Source organism: Cuculus canorus, chromosome 18 (assembly GCF_017976375.1).
Source record: "Cuculus canorus isolate bCucCan1 chromosome 18, bCucCan1.pri, whole genome shotgun sequence".
NCBI classification, from domain to species: Eukaryota; Metazoa; Chordata; class Aves; order Cuculiformes; family Cuculidae; genus Cuculus; species Cuculus canorus.
The window spans coordinates 11511155-11529839 of record NC_071418.1 but is presented as its reverse complement, the minus strand read 5'-3'; the positions used below and the strand labels follow the sequence as shown (position 1 = coordinate 11529839).

Genomic DNA, 18685 nt, shown 5'->3' with positions numbered 1-18685 from the left:
TCCGTGGGACTACTGTGGGGCACCCAGCGGTTGCCGTGGGGCCACCGAGGGGTCGCCGTGGGGCTCCGTGGTGCCACTGTGGAGCGCCGAGGGGTTCCGTGGGGAGTTGAGTGATTGCCGTGGGGCTCAGTGGGGCCACCGATGAGCTCGTAGGGCCACTATGGGGCGCTGAGGGGCTCCGCGGGGGTCAATGTGGGGCGCTGAGGGGCTCCGTGGGGTTTCGCGGCGCCACCGACTGGTACCCGAGGGTATCGGTGCCCTCCCCCAGCTCCGCCCGCTGCCGGGAGCGCCGCACCCGGTCTCGTGTGCCCGGGCGGGGCACAGCCGGGGCCGCCCCGAGCCCGCCCCGGGGCGGGGCCGCGCAGGAGCGGCGGAGGCTGCGGGGCGATGGAGGAGAGCGGCGGCGCCTACGGGGCGGCCAAGGCCGGCGGCTCCTTCGACCTCGGGCGCTTCGTGCAGCAGCCGCAGGTCCTGGCGCGCATCGCCAGCGCGGTGAGTGCGGCGGGGACACGGGACAACCTCGGCTCCGGTCCCCCCTCCTGTCCTGGACCCAAACCCCGTCCTGGTTCTCCCCGCCCTCCTGCCCCGGACCCGCGTTTGATCCCCGCCTCTCCCTCCCTCCTGTCCCAGACACCACATCCGACCCCAGCCTCCTCCTCCCTCCGGTCTCAGCCCCCGCACCTGATCCCCACCTTCCCCTCCCTCCTCTTTCAGACCCCACATCCCACCCCTGCCTACCCCTCCCTCCTGTCCCCAACCCCACACCCAGACCCCACATTTGCCTCCCTCCTGTCCTGGGACCCCACAGCCCGACCCAGCACTACCCCACAGTTTTTCCTTCCCTCCCGGCTCAGTTGAGCCTGGGTTGGTGCCCCCAGCCCTGGCAGAGCCCCTGGTGCTGCCCCGGTGCCGGACGCCTGCGCCCGTCTCTGCAGGTCTTTGCTCTGATTGTCTTCGCCTGCCTGGTTGGGGAGGGCTACACCAACCTGTCCACCTCCTCCAAGCTCTTCTGTGTCTTCAACCACAACGAAGATGCTTGCCGCTACGGCATTGGCATTGGCGTCCTTGCCTTCCTCGCCTGCATCTTCTTCTTCATGGTGGACATCTACTTCCCCCAGATCAGCAACACTACCGACCGCAAGTACCTGGTCCTGGCGGACCTCACCTTCTCAGGTACCAATGGCCACGGGGCAGGGCTGCGCCTTCTGCAGTGGCTACAATGGCTGCATTTGTCCTGTGACGTGGCTGCTAGTGCCTGGTGAAGGGAGTCGCTCCCGCCTGGCACACTGCCCATGGGCCACATGCTGCCTGCTGAAGGCATTCCGAGGAGCTGCGGGGAGGACTGCACCAGGCTGGGTGGCTGCAGTGGCCTCCATCCCCCCAACTCCAATGGCAGCAGCAGCCTGGTGGGATCAGAGTTCAACCTGGGAGCTGCAAACCACAGCCTCAGCTCCTCATGCCACCTTCTCCCCACAGGTCTCTGGACGTTCCTGTGGTTTGTCGGCTTTTGTTTCTTGACCAACCAGTGGTCCTGGACACCAGCTGACCATGTGCGCGTTGGGGCTGACTCAGCCCGTGCCGCCATCACCTTCAGCTTCTTCTCCATCTTCTCCTGGGTGAGTGCAGCCACATCAGAGCCCAGCCTCGCTCAGGAGCGTGGAGGGGTTCCCTGGGGAGCCCTGATGCCGATGGCCTCCTTGTCTCTCTAGGGCCTCCTGATCGCCTTCGCTTACAAGAGGTACAAGATGGGGGTGGAGGACTTTGCCCAAAGCTACGTCGACCCCACCCCGGAGGTCCCAACTCCCTACTCCAGCTATCCCAACATCAGCCATGACAGCTACCAGCAGCCACCCTTCACCCAAACCGCAGAAGGCCCAGAGGGCTACCAACCCCCCCCAGTGTACTGAGCCTCTGCCTGACTACGCGGTGCGGCACAGCCAGCTGTACCAGTGCAATTCTCTTCTTGGGGGTGGGAGGGGAGGGACCTGCCACTTGAAGGGGGAAGGTGGGATGGGAAGGTGGTGGTTGCTTTACGTGAAGGCCACCAGGGCTAGGGTGCAGGAGGGGCTCGGTCCTGGTTGTGGAGCTGAGCTTCTCCCTGCTGGGATCTGGAGTGTGGTGTGGAGCAGAGATTTGGCACGTAGAGATTGGGTGATGTGCAACCACTGAGCACAGCCCTGCGGCTCCAGGGAGGGTGGGTGTGCATGGCAGCCTGGCAAGGCCGAGCGCCTACCCCCCCTGCAGTGCCCTCAGGAGGAGCTAGGGGAGTGAGGGTGCGGCTTGCAGCCCCTCTGCCCTAGTGACTGCTGCCCAGGCCCCTCCTGGCATCGGTGCCTTTACAGCCCTGCTGGCTACAGCCTCTCAGGTGCCAGTTCCCGCTACCATAGCGCAGCTGAGCAGTGTCTGCTGCCAGCGTCCTGTGCCTTCCCCCTCAGCTGCTGCTGGGTGAGCTTGATGCCAAAGCTGTCTTCTTTTGACTATAAACTGCCATGCTGTGCCTTCCCACAGCCTGCGCTAGAGCTGCCAGTCCTCAGATGTTGCAGTTTGGGATCTGTGGGAGCAACAAGCGCTGGGCTGTGGGGCTATGGCTTCTCCAGATGTCCATGGAAGGTCCTGGAGCTCTGTCCCTGCTGACTTGGTACTCGGCCCTTCTTGCTTGCCTCCACAGAAGCGAGGCAGTGTGCACCATCCTGCCTACTGCTCCGTCCTGCCTGCTGCTCCATGGGCAGCGCCACACTCCCAGCTGCCCCGGCAGTGCGCGTGCTGGCTGCCTGGCTCAGGTTATGTTTTCCTGCTGCACCTGTTGGGGGGCAGTTCCCAGCAGCAGTGTGTGCTGTGCGAGCTGTCGCTGTTCGAGTAGCCTTCAAATAGTTGTTTGACACTGTAGAGATGGAATAAACTTTTTCACCTCACCACCATGTGCGTTTCTTCTCTGGGGAAGCCAAGCAAGGTTCATCCTCTCCCAGGAGGAACCCAGGCTCTGGGGGCTCCAGGCAGAGAAGCAGCCGAACAGGCCCAGCCGACTGCTGTGCTGCAAACAGCACACTCGTGCTTGTGGTTATTTTTAGGTGAGCCCTCCTCCTGTTCCTCACTGAGTCTGTTTAGGAGGTTGGAGCAGAGATTTAGAGGTTGGAGCAACACCCAGCCTGGGCTGCTGCTGCAAGCAGTCAGCCTGTGCCGTCTGCACACTGATCACTGCAGGGAAGCCTTTTCAGCACAGTCTGGTACAAAACACACAGAGGTGATTCCTTAGTTTATTAACCTAACCCAGTAGCTGTGCTGCCTTCCCTGTCCCCAAGAGAAAGCCCAGGCCTGGCACTGAGTGTTTGTGGGCACTGAAGTGTTTGTGAGCTATGCAGCTGTCATTACTTTGAGTAACACAGAAGGAGCAGTGGTTTCCCAACAACTCTTGTACCCTTCCAGGGAAGAGGCCAACAGAGAGCACTGCATTTGCACATGGAGATTGGACCTGGTCAGAACCAAGAGCTACTACTTGGACCTTACAGGGAAAAGCATTTTTGCAAGGAGAAAGAGGAAGAAGAACCTTCCAAAAGCCCAGTCAAACAATGAGGGAAAAGGATCCTCCAGTCAATCTTCAGCAAAGGAAGAATCGGCCTCAGGAATTTTTGGGAGGTTCAAAGGGGAGCAAGATACATGACTAGAGTTGAGAACCTTCCACTCAAAGCAGAGATCTTCACAGGAAAAGTAGCCCAGACCTTTACAGATTAAGCCTTTAGCCTCTAAACCCTTCCCTGGTGCATCAGCACTGGACTGGCACCACTGAGCTTGGACCTGAGCAAAACCTCCCTGATTTTGGAGCAGTGACTCTTCCTCAAGTGAAGTGCAGCTCTTCTAAAAGGACTCTGCCTTAGCACAAAGACTACTGCTGGCCCTTGTGCATTCAAAAGCCAGGAGCCTGCTGTCAGGCCATCAAGCCAAGCCTTCATTTCCCCTCTGCTGTTTCAACAAAAGCTGTACAGCACAGCTACACTGAGTGAGCATAATGCCAAACAGACCAGTCATGGACAGCTGTTCAAAGGGACTGTGCTAGGGGCCAGGCTGCTGTTATATGTGTCAGTTTAAAAGTTGTGCCACAGCTCTACAACAAGGAACGAGCTATCTCCTCAGACTGTGTTAAAAAAGGAAGTGGGTTTAAAATACCGAGTTACTGTACATTGTCTTAAGAAATCTAGAATTTAGCAACAGTACACAAGAGAGAAAGAAACGGTTGCTCTCCCAGACAAGTAAGCCAGCCACCAGTGTCCATCTGAACACAGGCAGAAGCCAGGAGAGCAGGCCAGAACTACGGTGAGTGATGGAAGCCCCGCAGCCTGGCTTGCCATGAGGGTTTTCCAGGACTTGTTAGTACGGCAGCATCAGTAACTACACCTGCCTCTTTTCCGGCTTCTGAGAAAGGAACTCAATTTCAGTCAGGCTTCTGCCTCAGCCCTACCCTGGTATCAGGTCCAGTCAATCCTCCCCTTCCACGGTGCTCGTGCAGAGGAACAGTGGCTTGGCAGGCAGAGCTAAGGCAGTTAAGAGTTTGGCTAAAAGCAGAGCAAGACAGATCTTGCAACTAGGAGACATTTAGCTTCCTTCCTCTTGGTGTTTCCCATGTGAAAGCCCAGCAGTTAAGTAAAGATCTTCCGGGAGACAGCCACTTCCAGCTGCTTCACCCCCATGGGCACATTCTCCTTGTTTTCCAGCCCCAACTGCTGAGGCCGCTTGTGGAAGTAGCAGGCTCGACAGACAGAGTGGTACTTGTCTGCTCCTCCAATCACTTCAATCTGGCAAGAAAATTGGGAGAGAGACTCAGCAGAGCCCAGTTACCCTGAGGAGATCCATCCAGGCTAGCAGGACTGGCAAGGTGAAGCTACTAAAGTGCTTTCTGTTCCAAGGGAACTCACCTCCCTCTCTGCTCCCAGCCTCTTTGTGTAGGAGGCATCGCGGTAGCACTCCATGCATACAGCATTCAGCTTCACCACGCTCTCTGCCAGCGGGACCAGGTTCAGAATGCTTCCAAAAGCCTGTGCCAAGACAGCAGAGGTTGTTCTGTTGTATGGGTTCTATGACTATCCCAAAGCAAGCTGCTGTACTAAAAAAAGGGTGTTTTACCTTTCTCTGGAAAGTCCCATCGAGAGCAGCAACGATGACGGTTTTCCCTGCATTGGCCATCATCTCACAGAACTCCACAATGTCTGGGAACTAGAGGAGGTACAGAAGCAGTGTCAGGAGAAAGAAGGGGCAGCACTTCACTCAGGATCCCCCAGCACATGCCCAGGCAGAAGCACAGGGCACAAAGAAAACTAGAGCCACATTGCCTACATGTGGAATGGGCTCCGGCCTCACTGGAGAGACAAAAGGAAAGGTTTGACTATCCGAGCACAATCCAGGAGGATCAGACTGTCCCAGAGCACTGCTTCCCACCCCCTCCTAGAGGACTCGGGCCTCCTTCAGGGTGCTCTAAAGAGACTGCATTCTGCAGACTTCCCTAGGACCTGCCCTGGCCAGGCACTTACGAACTGGCCCTCGTCAATGCCGATGACCGCAGCGCCCAGTGCCTGCTGGTACACGTCCTTGAGCAGGCACGCTGGCAGGGCCTCCATGGTGTTCCTGTGGGAATCAGAATGGGAAGGTGAGCCAGGCAGCCCAGTCGCTGGGCCCACAGGGGTGGATCCCATGGCACTCACCTGTCATGTGTGGAGAGGCCGGAGGTGCTGTAGCGCGTGTCCTTGGCATACTTCACCAGCAGGCACCGGTACTGCGCGAGCTGGAACCGCCGCACCCGCCGCATCAGCTCTGTGCTGCAAGGAATGGCCATCAGCAGGCTCCGTGCCTGGGATCTCAGCCGACCCCGCCCCCAGCCCCCAGACCTACCTCTTCCCAGAGAACATGGGCCCGAAGATCACCTGCGGGCAGAACGGCGGGGTTCAGCGGTGGCGGGCATGGCTCGGTGGGGGCACCACACAGGCAGACCCGGTGCCGTGCCTGGCGCCGGTTCGGCCTCTGCAGCCTCACACCAGCGCGGCCGCACCATCGACCCCGACCCCAGAATCCCCCTCCCGGTACTAGCCCGGTCTCTGTATCCCCACGGCTCCGCCATCACCCACAGAGCACAGGCATCCCTCCCGGTATCGGCCCGAGCTCTGCACCCTATGCACCTCCGGTACCGGCCCGGCCTCGGCACCCCCGCGGCCTCGGCACCCCCGCTGTGCCCGGTACCTGGATCTGGCCCCGCGGGCGGCTAGGCGAGCCGGGGTGGACGCCAGGCACGGCGAGGCAGCTCATGGCGGCACCGTACAGAGCGACACCCGCGCGCGCCGCGGAGTCGCGCCAGCCAATCAGAGGGCGCCTCGCGCCCACGTGATTCCCCGCCGGCCATTCAAAGGAGGCTTCGCGCTGCCGCGCCAGCCAATCGGAGCGCGGGCGCCAAGATTCTTATTTCCCTCTGATCCCAGACCCGCGCCGTCTTCCCGGAGTGCACCGCGCGCCCAGGAGTCATCGCCCTGAGTGATCCCAGCCCCGCCCCGCCCCCCGGGGCAGCCAATGGGAGATGGAGCGGCCCCTCGCATGCCCCGACCCTGGCCCTGACTCCCGGGGCAACCAATGGGAGCAGGGTAGGCCCCCCCCGCTGCCCACCGACCGCCCCGCCTGCCGGGGAGGCCAACGGGAGCAGGGAGGCCAAGCTTTTGGCCTTTGGACACGCCCCCAGGCTCTAACCCCGCCCCCGCCTGCCAGGGCGACCAATGGGAGCTGGGATTCCCCCTGAGGCTCCCCCCCTCGCCTCCAGGGCCGGCCAATGGGGGGGGAGACCTTGCTCCCCGGTTCTGGCCACGCCCCCGCTCAGCTTTGACCACGCCCTCGCTCGTCAATGGTCACGCCCCCAGCTTGGGCCACGCCCCCGGGAGGCTGCGGTGTCGCGGTCGGCGCTGAGCGGGACCGGGATGGGGATCGGGACCGGGGCCGGTCCCGGCCGCAGCGTGGGGGGCTGGCGAAACATGTCCACGGAGGTAGGGCTCATGGGGCGGACAGCGCGGGGCTCGCCCGCGGGGCGAGGGGTCCTCGGCCGGTCCCCGCCGCCCCGGTGCCTCCCAGTGCCGCAGCCGCCGTGCCCCCCGGCAGGCGCTGGAGGAGCAGTACTCCCCCAGCCGCTGGTCCCCGCGCATGGGCAGCGACGCCGTCATCCAAGCACACCTCGCGGCGACGGCGGCGGGTGAGGAGCGGGCGGCACCCGTCACCGGGCTGGCGAGGGTGGCAGGAGCTGGGGTGCCGGGAGCTGGTGTGGCAAATGTGGGGGTACCGCGAGCTGCGGTGGTGGGACCGGGCGTACCGGGAGTGGGGGTGGCAGGTGCGGGAGTACGAGGAGCTTGGGTGGTAGCAGCGGGGGTACCGGGAGCTGGGGTGATGGGAGCGAGGGTCGCGGGAGTGGGGTTACTGGGAGCTGGGGTGGCAGATGAGGGTGTACCGGGACAGGCGTGCAGGATCGGGGCTGTCACTTGGGTGCCACAGCCCCGGTGCTGTCTCCGTCCTCCTGCAGGAACGCAGCGGGCACGGGCTGGCACAGAGACCTCACTGCACATCCCCTACGGCGGCGGGGAGGGGGAGAAGCTGGACATCTATTTGCCCAGGGATACTTCTGGAAGTAGGTGATAGGCAAGGCGGTGAGGGGTGGGCGCGGGCCATAGAGACTGTGCCCCCCACTCACTCCAGTCTCTGCTGCACAGCATTCCCGCTCCTTGTCTATATCCATGGTGGATACTGGCAGTGCCTGAGGTCAGTTGGGCTGTGGGCAAGGGGATCCCTCAAGAAGGGAACCCCCAGCCTGCTTTGATGCCTCCCTTCTTATTCCCACTTGCTGTGGGCCCTCCGGGTCTGATCAGCCTCTTGGCCAGCCCCAGGAGACCCTGGCCCCCACCGCCCATAGCTTCTCTTCCCCCTTCAGTAAAGAGGAGTCGGGGTTTGCAGCCCCCCCGCTGGTGTCGCAGGGAGTGATGGTGGCAGCGGTGGGGTATGACACAGCTCCCAAAGGTAGGTGCTGCTCGGCAGAGGCTCTGGCTGCTGGCGCTGGCCCCGCGCCCACCAGACTCTGCCCTCTCTCTTCCCAGGCCACATGGACATCATGGTGCTGCAGGTGCGGCGCAGCCTCGCCTTCCTGGTGGAGCACTACAGTGGGATCAGGTGGGATGTGGATCCCTTCCACCCCACCACCACAGCCACTATCACACCTTCAAGTCAAACTGTGTCATGAGTGGTTTGGTACGTGGCGGTGGCTGTGGCAGCAACACGAGCCCCGCTCTGTGACAAAGGCTTTGACGCCTTGGTCTGAGTGCTGGACTGAGAAATGTGTCCAAGCTGCCATGTGTGGGCAGCAGCACTTGCCGCTGTGCCACCTCCTCTGTGTGGAACGAGGTGTCCTGAGGCAGCAGGGGCTGTGCCTCACTCTCTGCACTGGCTCATGACTCCCTCTCTCCAGAGGTGTTTACCTGTGTGGACACTCAGCAGGGGCCCAGTTGGCAGCCATGGTGTTGTCCACGGACTGGACAGAATATGGAGTGGCACCAGATATTAAAGGTAGTGCTGCTGTGTCCAGACACGGAGGCAAAAGGAGAACTGGTGCCTGTGCTTGTGACGAGGCTGTCTTTGCTGCCCATGTGGGGCTGCAGAGTCAAGGGAGATGCTTTGCCTCAGCTGACTGCAGCCCATGGGCACTGGGAGTGCAGGACTTGGGGCTCCTGGCCACACTGCCCCGGGGCTGTGTGTGTCCTGCACCCATCAGCTGCTCACTGAGGCGCAAAGAAAGTCCCTCATGCGGGGTGGTGAGAGTGGCCTGAGTCGCAGGGCCCCTCACATGCTGGCGGCTCTGCCTGCAGGAGCTGTGCTGGTGAGTGGCGTGTACGACCTGGAGCCCATTCTGCACACCTATGTGAATGATGCACTGAAGATGAGCCGGTGAGTCTGCATGCTGTGGGGACAGTGACAAGGTGCACACACACGGGGTTGGCCAGCGCAGCCTGTGGGCCGGCACTTAGCAGCTCTGCAGCCTGCTCTGCCCCTGCCAACACAACTCTTGCACTGTGGAGTACCTGCTGCCTCTGCGCCTGACGCAGCGCAGCCCTGTGCCCTCCGCCTGGCTGGTGCATGCAGCCGAGGAGATGGGTGCCTGCAGGCAAAGCCGCCCTCTCTGAGCGAGGAGCTGCATCAGCTGCCACTGCGGTGTCTCCTCCAGGGAGGTTGCCCAGCGGAACAGCCCCATGCTGTGTGTCACCCCACCAGCGCCTATGGCTGCAGCTTGTGAGGTGCTCGTGGCTGTGGCCCAGCACGACTCCCCAGAGTTTCGCAGGCAGTCGCAGGAGTATGGCCAGGTGAGCCCCCCCACCACACCCTGCCCAGCTCCGTGGCCTGCTAAGCTGGGATGAAGAGCTCATATGCCATCTCAGAGCAGTATTTCTGCTGCTGGGGTGATGGCTGCTGTTGAAGGCAACAGCAGCTTAGGGGAGAACGCTAGCCCTTGTGAAGCCATCATTCCTGCTCCCCTGTCCAGGCTGGGTGGAGGTCAGGGTCCATCCTGCCAGCACCGCACTCTCCACAGGCCCTGCGCACAGCCGGCTGGTCTGTCTCCCTGATGGATCTTGCTGGCGTGGATCATTTTGACATCATTGAGAAGCTGTCAGAGGAAAGCTATGTCCTCACTCAGGTAGGGGAAGAGCTCCCATCCTTAGCTGTGCCAAGGCGAGCTCCCCCTGCACACCGGGTCAGGCACCGCTCACAGGGCTTGGTTCCTCATCCTAGGTGATTCTGAACATGATTTCAAGAGCTTGACGGCATGTCGGGAGCAAACAGAAGGGAACCACTGCCCTGCGTGATGGCAACAGGTGCCTCCATACACCCTGTCCTCCTGCTGCCTCACTCCAGCTAGCTGGGGGTCCTGCAGCACAGGCTAGTTGCTGCCTCCAGCCCTGCTCCTTGCCTGCTCCATTCACTCCAGCCTGCAGTTGGCTAGGGGGGCTCAGAGCAAGGAGCACCAGGTACCACCCTTTCTCATCTGGGCTTGCGTCTTTTGTTAGGCTGTTTCTGCCTGTCTGGAGCTCACTGGGCTGGTAGGGCTCTGTCAGGGTGACCAGATAATGATGTTTGTTCCCTTTGTCTCCTTTAAACTGCTTATTGCCAAATAAAATAGGAATAAATGCTGCTTGGGTGTGACTGGGCTTCCCGGGGCTGGGCTGAGCCAGTGAGTACACACTGGACATGGCTGCTGCAGAGAGGATCCCCTCTTCTGGCACAGAGCTTCTGTCCCACAGCTGGGCTCTTCCATGCCAGCAGTGGGGAGCGTGCCACTGAGCCTGGCTCAGCTCTTTGTGCAGGCAAAGCTGGGGCTGGCCACGCCAGAAGGTGACACGCTCAGCAGGCAGGGAAGCCTGGAGAGCCCGGTGGAGGCTGCAAGGGAGGCTGTGGGACAGGCCAACACCAGCCTTTGGGGATGGAAGGTGGTGGAGGAGCTGTCTGAGCCAGGCTAGGCTCGTACCCCTGCCACAATCGTGGCAAGATACAAATTTTGGTGCTGCTGTGTGTGGCCCTGGTGGTGTACCTGAGCTGCTCGCCATGTCCTCACAAGCACGTTTCTCTCAACGGGGACATCTAGGCTGTGGTGATGTCCCTGCTGCACTGTCTGGACAGGAGCACACTTTGAAGGAAACATCCTGCACAGCCACAGCACTGCCCGAACAGGTTTATTTTGTGCCCTGACCATCCCTTGGGATCAGTCTCCTCACGGCAGCATCCTTGCAGATATTCACTGCACATGGGCCACACATAGTGTGTGACCTTTGGGGTGGGGGGTTCTGGCTCTGTTTTTGGGTGCTGTCGCAGGACCCGAGTAACAGGAGCAGAGCTCCTGTAGAGGACTAGAGGGTGCTGGTGGTGAGTCTGCTGGTGAGTAGCGAGGTGGGGAAGCTGCCTCAGAGGAGTCTGGGTGGGGATGTAAGATGCAGTCTGTCCCCCTGGGCATGTCAGCAGAGGAACTCCCTCCCCAGAGGTCTGAGCTCTCCCCTGGGCTGGGATCACGGTGCTTTGCAGGGCTGCACACAGGCTGGTTGTTGTGCTGCACCCCGCTGAGAACATGCCTGGAGCATGCTGTGTGGCTGCCAGGACAGGGCTGGGAGAGCCGTCCCTCCTGGGCTGAGAGGATGCTCAGCCTCCCCCTGCACTTGGAGGAGTCGGGCGCCATCCTTGGACCAGCTTCTCCTGCCATTTTCTGGCCACAAACTCCAGCTTGTTCTTCGCAGACTCGGTATCATGGGCTGAGACATCGCGGTGCCAGACGGCACGCACAGTGTGTGCTGACCAGGGCAGTACCAAGACACTGACAGCCTCACCGGTCTCTGCCACCTCCTCTTTGCTCACTGCCTGCAGATGATTGCAGAGCTCCGTAGGGGACAGCAAGCCCCCTTTGACGCTCACCATCACGATATTTGTCTCCACCGCCGCCAGGTTGACAGAGCAGACAGGCGAGTTCAGCTCCTGGATGCCTGGGGGAGGTGGGTGGGAGGCTGTGAGCCCCGTGCTCAGCTTTCTGGGAGAGGAGGCTGCAGTGCTGCTCATGCCCTGTGCCAGGTGCTGTCTGAAGGAGAAGCCCTTTGCTCTCCCCTCTGTGCAGCACCAGGGTCACTGTGGGCACCACAGGGACAGGCACGGCATCATTCTGGCACTCCAGCCAAGCAGGGCCTCCAGTGGCATCCTCACCCAGCTGGAGATCTAGCTTGGCTGCCTGAGGAAGCTGCCTGCATTGCTCTCAACCCTGGCAATGCCGAGTGGTGCAGGGTGCGGTGAGCCCAGCTGGGATAAGGCTGGGCTGCCAGGCAGGACCTGGCTGTGCAGGAGCACATGGAAGCCTGCGCAGCTAGGCAGAGAGAGCGACATTGTACCTCCCCACATGCTCAGGAGCGCAAAGATACCTTCAGCAAAGTGTCGGGCATTGTCGTGGTCTCTGCACAGCGTCTCCATGTGTTCCAGTCCAACGCGGGCAGCGGCTGCCAGCACGCCTGCCTGCCGCATCCCCCCACCCAGCAGCTTCCGCACACGCCAGGCCTCAGTGACAAACTCCTTGTGTCCTGCTAACACTGCGCCAGCTGGAGCGCCCAGGCCCTGTGGAGCCACCAGAGTGGTGACCCCAGCTGCCGTGGGGCTGCCCTTGCCCTTCCCAGGGATGTGTCCAGGGATGCCCCAGTCTGCAAGGTGGGCACTCGGCCCGATGTCCCCAAACAAGAGCAGGACCCCAGCTTGTGCTGGCCCTGTCTGGCCCCAGGGACTCCCTCTCCATGCAAAAATACCTTGGAGAAGCACAGGGACACAGAGTCGCAGTGCTGGGTGATCTGAGCCGGTTCCACACCCTGGGCCACCGCTGCGTTCATCAGCCGCGCTCCGTCCATGTGCACCCGCAGCCCGTAGCGGTCAGCAAGCCCGCGGACCTGGGGGAGGCAGAGGAGCAGCTGGAGTGGGAGCGACCCCTGCAACAGTTGGCACCAACATGAGCTGTGCTCTGACTTCCTGTGGTGCTGTCCTGCTGGGTCATGCCTGTGCCCAGACTGGGCTACTGCTAGTCACTGGTGGGCTCCTACCTGCTGGAGGTAGGTGAGGGGCAGCACCCGCCCCCCTGCCGCGCTGTGTGTGTTCTCCAGGCAGATGAGCTCTGGGCGCGGGTGATACCGGCTGCCATGGGCTCCACGGATGGTCATCTCCAGCTGGTCCAGGTCAAAGGTCCCATCTGGCAGGTCTGGAAGCGCCTGGGAGTGAACACCAGCGACCTGCGCCCACGGCAGGGCAGAGAGCAGAGCTGATGGGGGATGGTGGCGGTGCAAGGGGGTCCCTCTGCTCCTCCATCCCCTCTCTGCCTGCACAGGGTGCACTCAGCCCCACTCGCCCCAGGCTGTGGCTTGGGGGGCTCCAGGTGATGCTGCTGATGCAGCCCAGCAGGGATCCCCGCCCAGCTGGGCATGGTAGCCAGAGGAGGGCAGCAACAAGCCACCCTCCTGGCCTTGCCTCTCCTGCCGGTGCCACCAGGCCACCCCAGCCTGAGCTCATCCAACCCACAGCACCCACCTGGGCGGCCCCACCATGCTCGTAGACGTGTAGGTGGGCATCCTGGCCAAGGAGCATCTGACCTCCCCTGCGCTGGCAGTGGCACATCACTAGGAAGGAAAGGGGCTATGAGGTGGGGGAACTGTGGGCAGCACCCAGTGGGCAGCACGTGCTGGAGGGCAGGTGGGCTCAGTGGGCTGTCTGCACTCTGGCACATTGTGGGGCTCCGGTGGGCGAAGGCTGGGCATGCAGCACAACAGCACTGCAGCAGCGCAGCCTGCTGCGGGCATGGGGCATCCACTCCATGCCTGGAGGTGCTGGAGCTGTCAGATGGGGTCTGCCCACAGCAGCTCCGGAGCATGGCCTCCCCTCCTTGGTGCATGTGCATGGCTGGGGTTGGAGTGGGTCCCACACTCCCACACAGTGGATCGCCACTTACAGGTCAAGGTTCATGGAGCAGAGCAGAGCAGAGGCCATGCGCAGGGTGGGGACGAGCAGACCCAAGCAGGGGTCTGCTCAGCAGCAACATGAAGTGGCAGCTCTGGGGTTCCAGTGGGGTTTTGCTGCTACTGATTTGAGGTGGAGTGGGCTGAGGAAGGGGCGAGGAGGTGCACTTGGGTCAGAAAAAACCTACTGTATCCCTTCAGCCACCCAGGCAGCCTCCTGAGCACAAGCAGGGCTCTCCTTGGGTCCCCAGCGAGGAGCGGGGCTGTTCTCATCCTTCACACCCTCCAGGGGAGCCAGGCACTTGGTTTGTGACCTGTCCACCCCAGCTTGCAGGGCAGGAGGGCTGGGGCAAGCGCCAGGCACTCACCAGCAATGAGATTTGCCATGGTGGCCGTGGGCACAAACAGAGCCTCCTCCATCCTCAGGATCCCTGCGACCAGGCGCTGCAGCTCTGCAGGGGGGGGAAACATAGAATCATCAGGTTGGAAAAGACCTCTTGGATCATCAAGTGCAACCATTCCTATCCGCCACTAAACCCTGTCCCTGAGCACCTCGTCTACCCATCTTTTAAATCCCTCCAGGGATGGGGACTCGAGCCCTTCCCTGGGCAGCTGTTCCAGTGCCCGATGACCCTTTCTGTGAAACACGGGGGTCCTGGGGTGGCCTGAGGGCATCTGCTGGCCCTGGGCGAGCAGTGGGGGGTGGCTGGGCCCCCCAGCTCTAGGCAGCCACCCCCAGACCCCTGACACCCAGAGACGCCCCGCTCCGTGCTCCCATCCCGCCTGCCCCCTGCACTGGGGGGCTGCAGGCTGGGACCCCAAGGCGAGGAGTGCGCGTCCCCCTTCTCTGGCGGTCCCGGGGCCGCTGGGGGGGTCCGGTCCCCGCCTCCCACCGTTAACCGTGGGGTCCTCCCCGTAGTCATCGTCGCCCAGGGCGGCTCGAGCCATGGCGCGGCGCATCCCGGCGCAGGGCAGCGTCACCGTGTCGCTCCGCAGATCCACGGTGCGGGGCAGAGGAGTCCCGGTGGGGCGGGGGGAGCCCCGCAGCGCCGCCCCGGGCCCCGCGAGGCCCCCCCGCAGCCGCCGCAGCGCCACCCGCGCGGCCATCCCCGCCGCAAGGGCCGCCGGGGGCGGGACCGAGCCGGCACGCGCCGAGGGGGAACGGCCCCGGCAGAGCCTGTCCCGCCCGGCCTCTGCCCGGTGCCCGCGGGGGAGGGGGGTGCACGGATCGGGGATGCTGCCGGGATCCCCCTGCCCCACCCTACCCCTAAACCTTACCCCTATCCGCACCCGCACCCTTATCTCCACCCTTACACTTATCTGCACCCTTACCCCTACCCTTACCTTTACCCCTACTCCAACCCTTAACCTTAACCCTATCCTTATCCATACCTCTACCCTTACCATTACGCTTACCCTTAGCCCTCTAGAGCCCCACCAGACCCCTCCAGCACCCCTCGAGAGCCCCCTGCGATCCCTTTAGGGCCTTCAAGAACCCATCTGTGACCCTCTGGATCCCTTTAGGGCCTTCAAGAACCCATCTATGACCCTCCGGACCCCTTTAGGGCCCCTTGGGATGCCTTTAAGGACCTTCCAGGACCCCTCTAGGACCTTCTGGACCTTTCTAGAGCCACACAGGGCCCCTCTAGACACACCCAGGACCATTTTAAGATCCTCAGAACTCCTCTAGAGACTCCCAGGATGCCTCTAGAGACCCTCAGGACCCTTCCAAAGGTCCCTGGACCCATCTAGAGCTCCCCAGTACCCATCTAGGGCCCGCAGGACCCCTGTAGGGACCCCCAGTACCCCTCTAGAGCCTGCTAGAAGCCTTCTAGGACCCCAAGGACCCCTTTCAAGACCCACAGGACCCCTCTAGGACCTGCAAGACCTGTCTAGAGCCCCACAGGACCGCTCTAGAGCCCCCTAGGACCTCTCTTAGACCTGCAGGACACCTTTTGAGACCCACAGGATGCACCTAGGACCCTCTGAACACCTCGAGAGCCTCCTGGGACCCGTTTAGGGCCTTCTAGGACCACTCTTGGACCTGTAGGACACCGTTAGAGACCCACAGGACCCCTCTGGGACTCTCTGAACCCCTCTAGAGACCCACAGGACCCCTTTAAGGCCTTCCAGGACCCCTCTAGGACCTGCAGGACCTGTCTAGAGCCCCCTAGGATCCTTCTTGGACCTGCAGGACCCTTTTTGAGACCCACAGGATCCACCTAGGACCCTCTGGACCCCTCCAGGGCCACCCATGACCTCTCTAAGACCCCCAGGAACCCTTGAGAGCCCCCTCGGACCCCTTTAAAGCCTTTCAGAACCCCTCTAGAGTCTCACAGGACCCCTCTAGAGCCCACTGGGACCCCTTTAGGGCCTTCTAGGACCCCTCTTGGACCTGCAGGACCCCTTTTGAGACCCACAGGACCCATCTAGGACTCTCTGTACCCATCTAGAGCCCCATGAGACCCCTTTAAGGCCTTCCAAGACCCCTCTAAGACTGCCAGGGCCATCTAGAGCCCACTGGGACCCCTTTAGGGTTTCCTAGGACCCTCTGGACCCCTCTAGAGCCCCCTGGGTCCCCTTTAGGGCCCTCCAGGACCACTCTAGGATCACCAAGACCCCTCTAAAGCCCCCTGGGACCCCTTTAAGGCCTTCTAGGACCCTCATTGGACCTGTAGTACCCCTTTCAAGACCCACAGCACCCCTCTCAGACATTCTGGGCCCTACTAGAGACCCCCAGGGCCCTTTCAGGATCTCCAGTGCACATCTAGAGACCCCCAGGACCCTTCTAAAGTCCCCTGGACCTGTCTATAGCCCTCCAGTACCCATCTAGGGACTTCAGGACCCCTCCAGAGCTCTCTAGAAGCCTTTTAGAACCCCTGAGCCTACTTGAGAGCCCCATGGGACCCGTTTAGGGACTTCTAGGACTACTCTTGGACATGCGGGACCCTGTTAGAGAACCAGAGAACCCCTCTAGGACCCTCTGGACCCCTGTAGAGCCCCATGAGACCCCTTTAAGGCCTTTCAGGACCCCTCTAAGACCCTCCAGGACCCTTCTAGAGCCCTACAGGACCACTCTAAGACCCCTAGGACCAGTCTAGAGCCACCTGAGATCCCTTTAGGGCCTTCTAGGACCCCTCTTGGACCTGTAGGACCCATTTCAAGATCCACAGAACCCCCTAGGACCCTCTGGATCTCTCTAGAGCTCAATGGAACCACTTTAAGGCCTTCCAGAACCCCCCTACGACTCTCTGGACCCCTCTAGATCCCCCCAGGACCCTTCCAGGATCCCCAGAACCCCTCTAGAGCCTCCTAGGACCCCTCTATAGAGACCCCCAGGACCCTTCTAAAGTCTCCCGGACCTGTCTAGATCCCCCCCATACCCATCTAGAGCCCTCAGGGCCCCTGTAGAGACTCTCAGGACCCCTCTAGAGCCCCCTGGGACCCTTTTAGGGCCGTTCAGGACCCATCTAGGTCACCTAGACTCTACAGAGGCTCCGTGCTGCGTTGCGGCTGCAGCAAAGCTTTAAAGACATCCCTTCCCCGCACCGCGCTTTCAAAACATGTCCCTTTCCCCTTTTTCCCACCCCAATTTCCCACTCTATTATCTGAGCCGCACTCAGAGACCTTTGGCCAATCATTGCTGGCAGAGTGTGGGGATGGCAGCCCTGGAGCGAGCGCTTACATTGGCTGAGCCGCACGATCGCTGTGCTCGGCAGTGAATGGGTCGGGGACTCAGTGCTGCCGTGCCGTGGCCGCAGAGCGGTACTGCAGCCTGCAAGGCGCACAGGGCCGGGCTAGCCGCGAGGGGCGGGGCAGGGAGCGGGCGCTGCATTTCAAAGATCGGCTCCGATCCGCTCGGCTTCTCTCGACTCGGCCCGGCACTGTTCGGCTCGGCTCTTCACTGCCTTTCCGCCCACTCTAGAGCCTAATAAGCCACTATAAGCCCAAGCGTGCCCAAGAAGGTCAATGGCTTCCTGGCCTCTATCAGAAACCGCTTGGCCAGCAGGACCAGGGAAGCAATTATGCCCCTCTCCTCAGCACTGGTGAGGCCGCACCTCCAATACTTTGTTTGGTTTTGGGGCCCAGGGAGTCCAGGAGGGCTGAAGAACTGTAAACAGGAACCGTATGCTACAAAACCTTAATTTATAACTTCTATTTTTCTTCTAAAAGTGCTGCAGGTTTTATAATTTACAGAGCACTTCTCGCTACTATTTAGCAATTCAGAGCTATGAACGTAGTAAGATGGATGAGATAGAAGCTCATCAGTGACATCGAGATCGGGGGCAGCCTGGATTGCGGTGATCACGCGTTGGTAGAGTTCAAGGTCCTGAGGGTTGTGGGACAGGCGACGAGTGTAGTCAGTCCTAAATTTTAGGAAAGCAAACTTCCAGCCCTTCAAGGAGTTAGTCAGTAGGACCCCCTGGGATACAGCCCTCTGGGACAAGGAAGCAGAACAGAGATGCAGTGCTACAGACTGGGGGAAGAGTGGCTGGAGAGCTGCACGGAAGAGAAGGACCTGGGGGTGCTGGTTGACAGCCGACTGAACATGAGCCAGCAGTGTGCCCAGGTGGCCAAGAAGGCCAACGGCATCTTGGCTTGGATCAGAAATGGGGTCACCAGCAGGTCCAGGGAGGTGATTCTCCCTCTGTACTCAGCACTGGTGAGACCGCACCTTGAATACTGTGTTCAGTTCTGGACCCCTCACCACAAGAAGGATGTTGAGGCTCTGGAGAGTGTCCAGAGAAGAGCAACAAAGCTGGTGAGGGGCTGGAGAACAAGTCTTATGAGGAGCGGCTGAGAGAGCTGGGGTTGTTTAGCCTGGAGAAGAGGAGGCTGAGGGGAGACCTTATTACTCTCTACAACTACCTGAAAGGAGGTTGTGGAGAGGAGGGAGCTGGGCTCTTCTCCCAAGTGACAGGGGACAGGACAAGGGGGAATGGCCTGAAGCTCCGTCAGGGGAGGGTCAGGTTGGATATCAGAAAAAAATTCTTCACAGTAAGAGTCATTGGGTACTGGAACAGCCCAGGGAGGGGGTCGAGTCGCCTTCCCTGGAGGTGTTTAAGGAACGGGTGGATGAAGTGCTGAGGGACATGGTTTAGGGAGTGTTAGGAATGGTTGGACTCGATGATCCAATGGGTCCTTTCCAACCTTGTGATTCTGTG

The 18685-nt window shown here is 61.1% G+C and overlaps 4 protein-coding genes across 7 annotated transcripts; 2 read left to right on the top strand and 2 right to left on the bottom strand.

Annotated features, from left to right (window-relative positions):
• Nucleotides 1-332: 332 nt before the first annotated feature.
• SYNGR2 (synaptogyrin 2) lies at nucleotides 333-2914 on the top strand. The gene is made up of 4 exons (XM_054083107.1): nucleotides 333-492; nucleotides 936-1173; nucleotides 1477-1616; nucleotides 1710-2914. The coding sequence occupies exons 1-4, from the start codon at nucleotides 388-390 to the stop codon at nucleotides 1905-1907; spliced, it is 681 nt and encodes a 226-aa protein (XP_053939082.1). The 5' UTR covers nucleotides 333-387; the 3' UTR covers nucleotides 1908-2914.
• A 306-nt stretch (nucleotides 2915-3220) lies between these two features.
• On the bottom strand, nucleotides 3221-6428 carry TK1 (thymidine kinase 1). 2 transcript variants are annotated; one of them, XM_054083108.1, is made up of 7 exons: nucleotides 6223-6428; nucleotides 5878-5909; nucleotides 5691-5804; nucleotides 5520-5613; nucleotides 5116-5205; nucleotides 4908-5027; nucleotides 3222-4787 (listed from the first exon to the last, which is right to left on the bottom strand). In XM_054083108.1, exons 1-7 carry the CDS (start codon nucleotides 6286-6288, stop codon nucleotides 4632-4634), a joined length of 672 nt encoding a protein of 223 aa, XP_053939083.1. In that variant the 5' UTR covers nucleotides 6289-6428; the 3' UTR covers nucleotides 3222-4631. The 2 variants fall into 2 exon arrangements, with proteins under 2 accessions (XP_053939085.1, XP_053939083.1); XM_054083110.1 differs by lacking the exon at nucleotides 5878-5909 and having other exon boundaries at nucleotides 3221-4787; nucleotides 6223-6306.
• A 464-nt stretch (nucleotides 6429-6892) lies between these two features.
• On the top strand, nucleotides 6893-10203 carry AFMID (arylformamidase). 3 transcript variants are annotated; one of them, XM_054083707.1, is made up of 11 exons: nucleotides 6893-7010; nucleotides 7123-7213; nucleotides 7538-7642; nucleotides 7725-7773; nucleotides 7943-8028; nucleotides 8106-8178; nucleotides 8474-8571; nucleotides 8871-8949; nucleotides 9227-9362; nucleotides 9542-9694; nucleotides 9790-10201. In XM_054083707.1, the coding sequence occupies exons 1-11, from the start codon at nucleotides 6945-6947 to the stop codon at nucleotides 9817-9819; spliced, it is 966 nt and encodes a 321-aa protein (XP_053939682.1). In that variant the 5' UTR covers nucleotides 6893-6944; the 3' UTR covers nucleotides 9820-10201. The 3 variants fall into 3 exon arrangements, with proteins under 3 accessions (XP_053939682.1, XP_053939684.1, XP_053939683.1); XM_054083709.1 differs by having other exon boundaries at nucleotides 9590-9694; nucleotides 9790-10199; XM_054083708.1 differs by lacking the exon at nucleotides 8474-8571 and having other exon boundaries at nucleotides 7943-8178; nucleotides 9790-10203.
• A 490-nt stretch (nucleotides 10204-10693) lies between these two features.
• On the bottom strand, nucleotides 10694-14641 carry LOC104057633 (uncharacterized). The gene is made up of 7 exons (XM_054083706.1): nucleotides 14414-14641; nucleotides 13889-13972; nucleotides 13096-13184; nucleotides 12615-12800; nucleotides 12327-12464; nucleotides 11952-12141; nucleotides 10694-11525 (listed from the first exon to the last, which is right to left on the bottom strand). Exons 1-7 carry the CDS (start codon nucleotides 14625-14627, stop codon nucleotides 11188-11190), a joined length of 1239 nt encoding a protein of 412 aa, XP_053939681.1. The 5' UTR covers nucleotides 14628-14641; the 3' UTR covers nucleotides 10694-11187.
• Nucleotides 14642-18685: the final 4044 nt, after the last annotated feature.

Bases quoted from the DNA above. Each gene is read 5' to 3' on its own strand.
- SYNGR2 (XM_054083107.1), top strand. From the start codon at position 388: ATGGAGGAGAGCGGCGGCGCCTACGGGGCGGCCAAGGCCGGCGGCTCC. The intron at 493-935 runs GTGAGTGCGGCG...CCGTCTCTGCAG, and splicing joins TGGCGCGCATCGCCAGCGCG to GTCTTTGCTCTGATTGTCTT. The intron at 1,617-1,709 runs GTGAGTGCAGCC...TTGTCTCTCTAG, and splicing joins TCTTCTCCATCTTCTCCTGG to GGCCTCCTGATCGCCTTCGC.
- TK1 (XM_054083108.1), bottom strand. From the start codon at position 6,288: ATGAGCTGCCTCGCCGTGCCTGGCGTCCACCCCGGCTCGCCTAGCCGC. The intron at 5,805-5,877 runs GTAGGTCTGGGG...CATTCCTTGCAG, and splicing joins CCCATGTTCTCTGGGAAGAG to CACAGAGCTGATGCGGCGGG. The intron at 5,028-5,115 runs GTAAAACACCCT...GTCTTGGCACAG, and splicing joins ATGGGACTTTCCAGAGAAAG to GCTTTTGGAAGCATTCTGAA.
- AFMID (XM_054083707.1), top strand. From the start codon at position 6,945: ATGGGGATCGGGACCGGGGCCGGTCCCGGCCGCAGCGTGGGGGGCTGG. The intron at 7,774-7,942 runs GTCAGTTGGGCT...TTCCCCCTTCAG, and splicing joins GGATACTGGCAGTGCCTGAG to TAAAGAGGAGTCGGGGTTTG. The intron at 9,695-9,789 runs GTAGGGGAAGAG...TCCTCATCCTAG, and splicing joins AAAGCTATGTCCTCACTCAG to GTGATTCTGAACATGATTTC.
- LOC104057633 (XM_054083706.1), bottom strand. From the start codon at position 14,627: ATGGCCGCGCGGGTGGCGCTGCGGCGGCTGCGGGGGGGCCTCGCGGGG. The intron at 13,973-14,413 runs GTGGGAGGCGGG...CCCCCCCTGCAG, and splicing joins GGAGGACCCCACGGTTAACG to AGCTGCAGCGCCTGGTCGCA. The intron at 13,185-13,888 runs GTGAGTGCCTGG...TTTCCTTCCTAG, and splicing joins CATGGCAAATCTCATTGCTG to TGATGTGCCACTGCCAGCGC.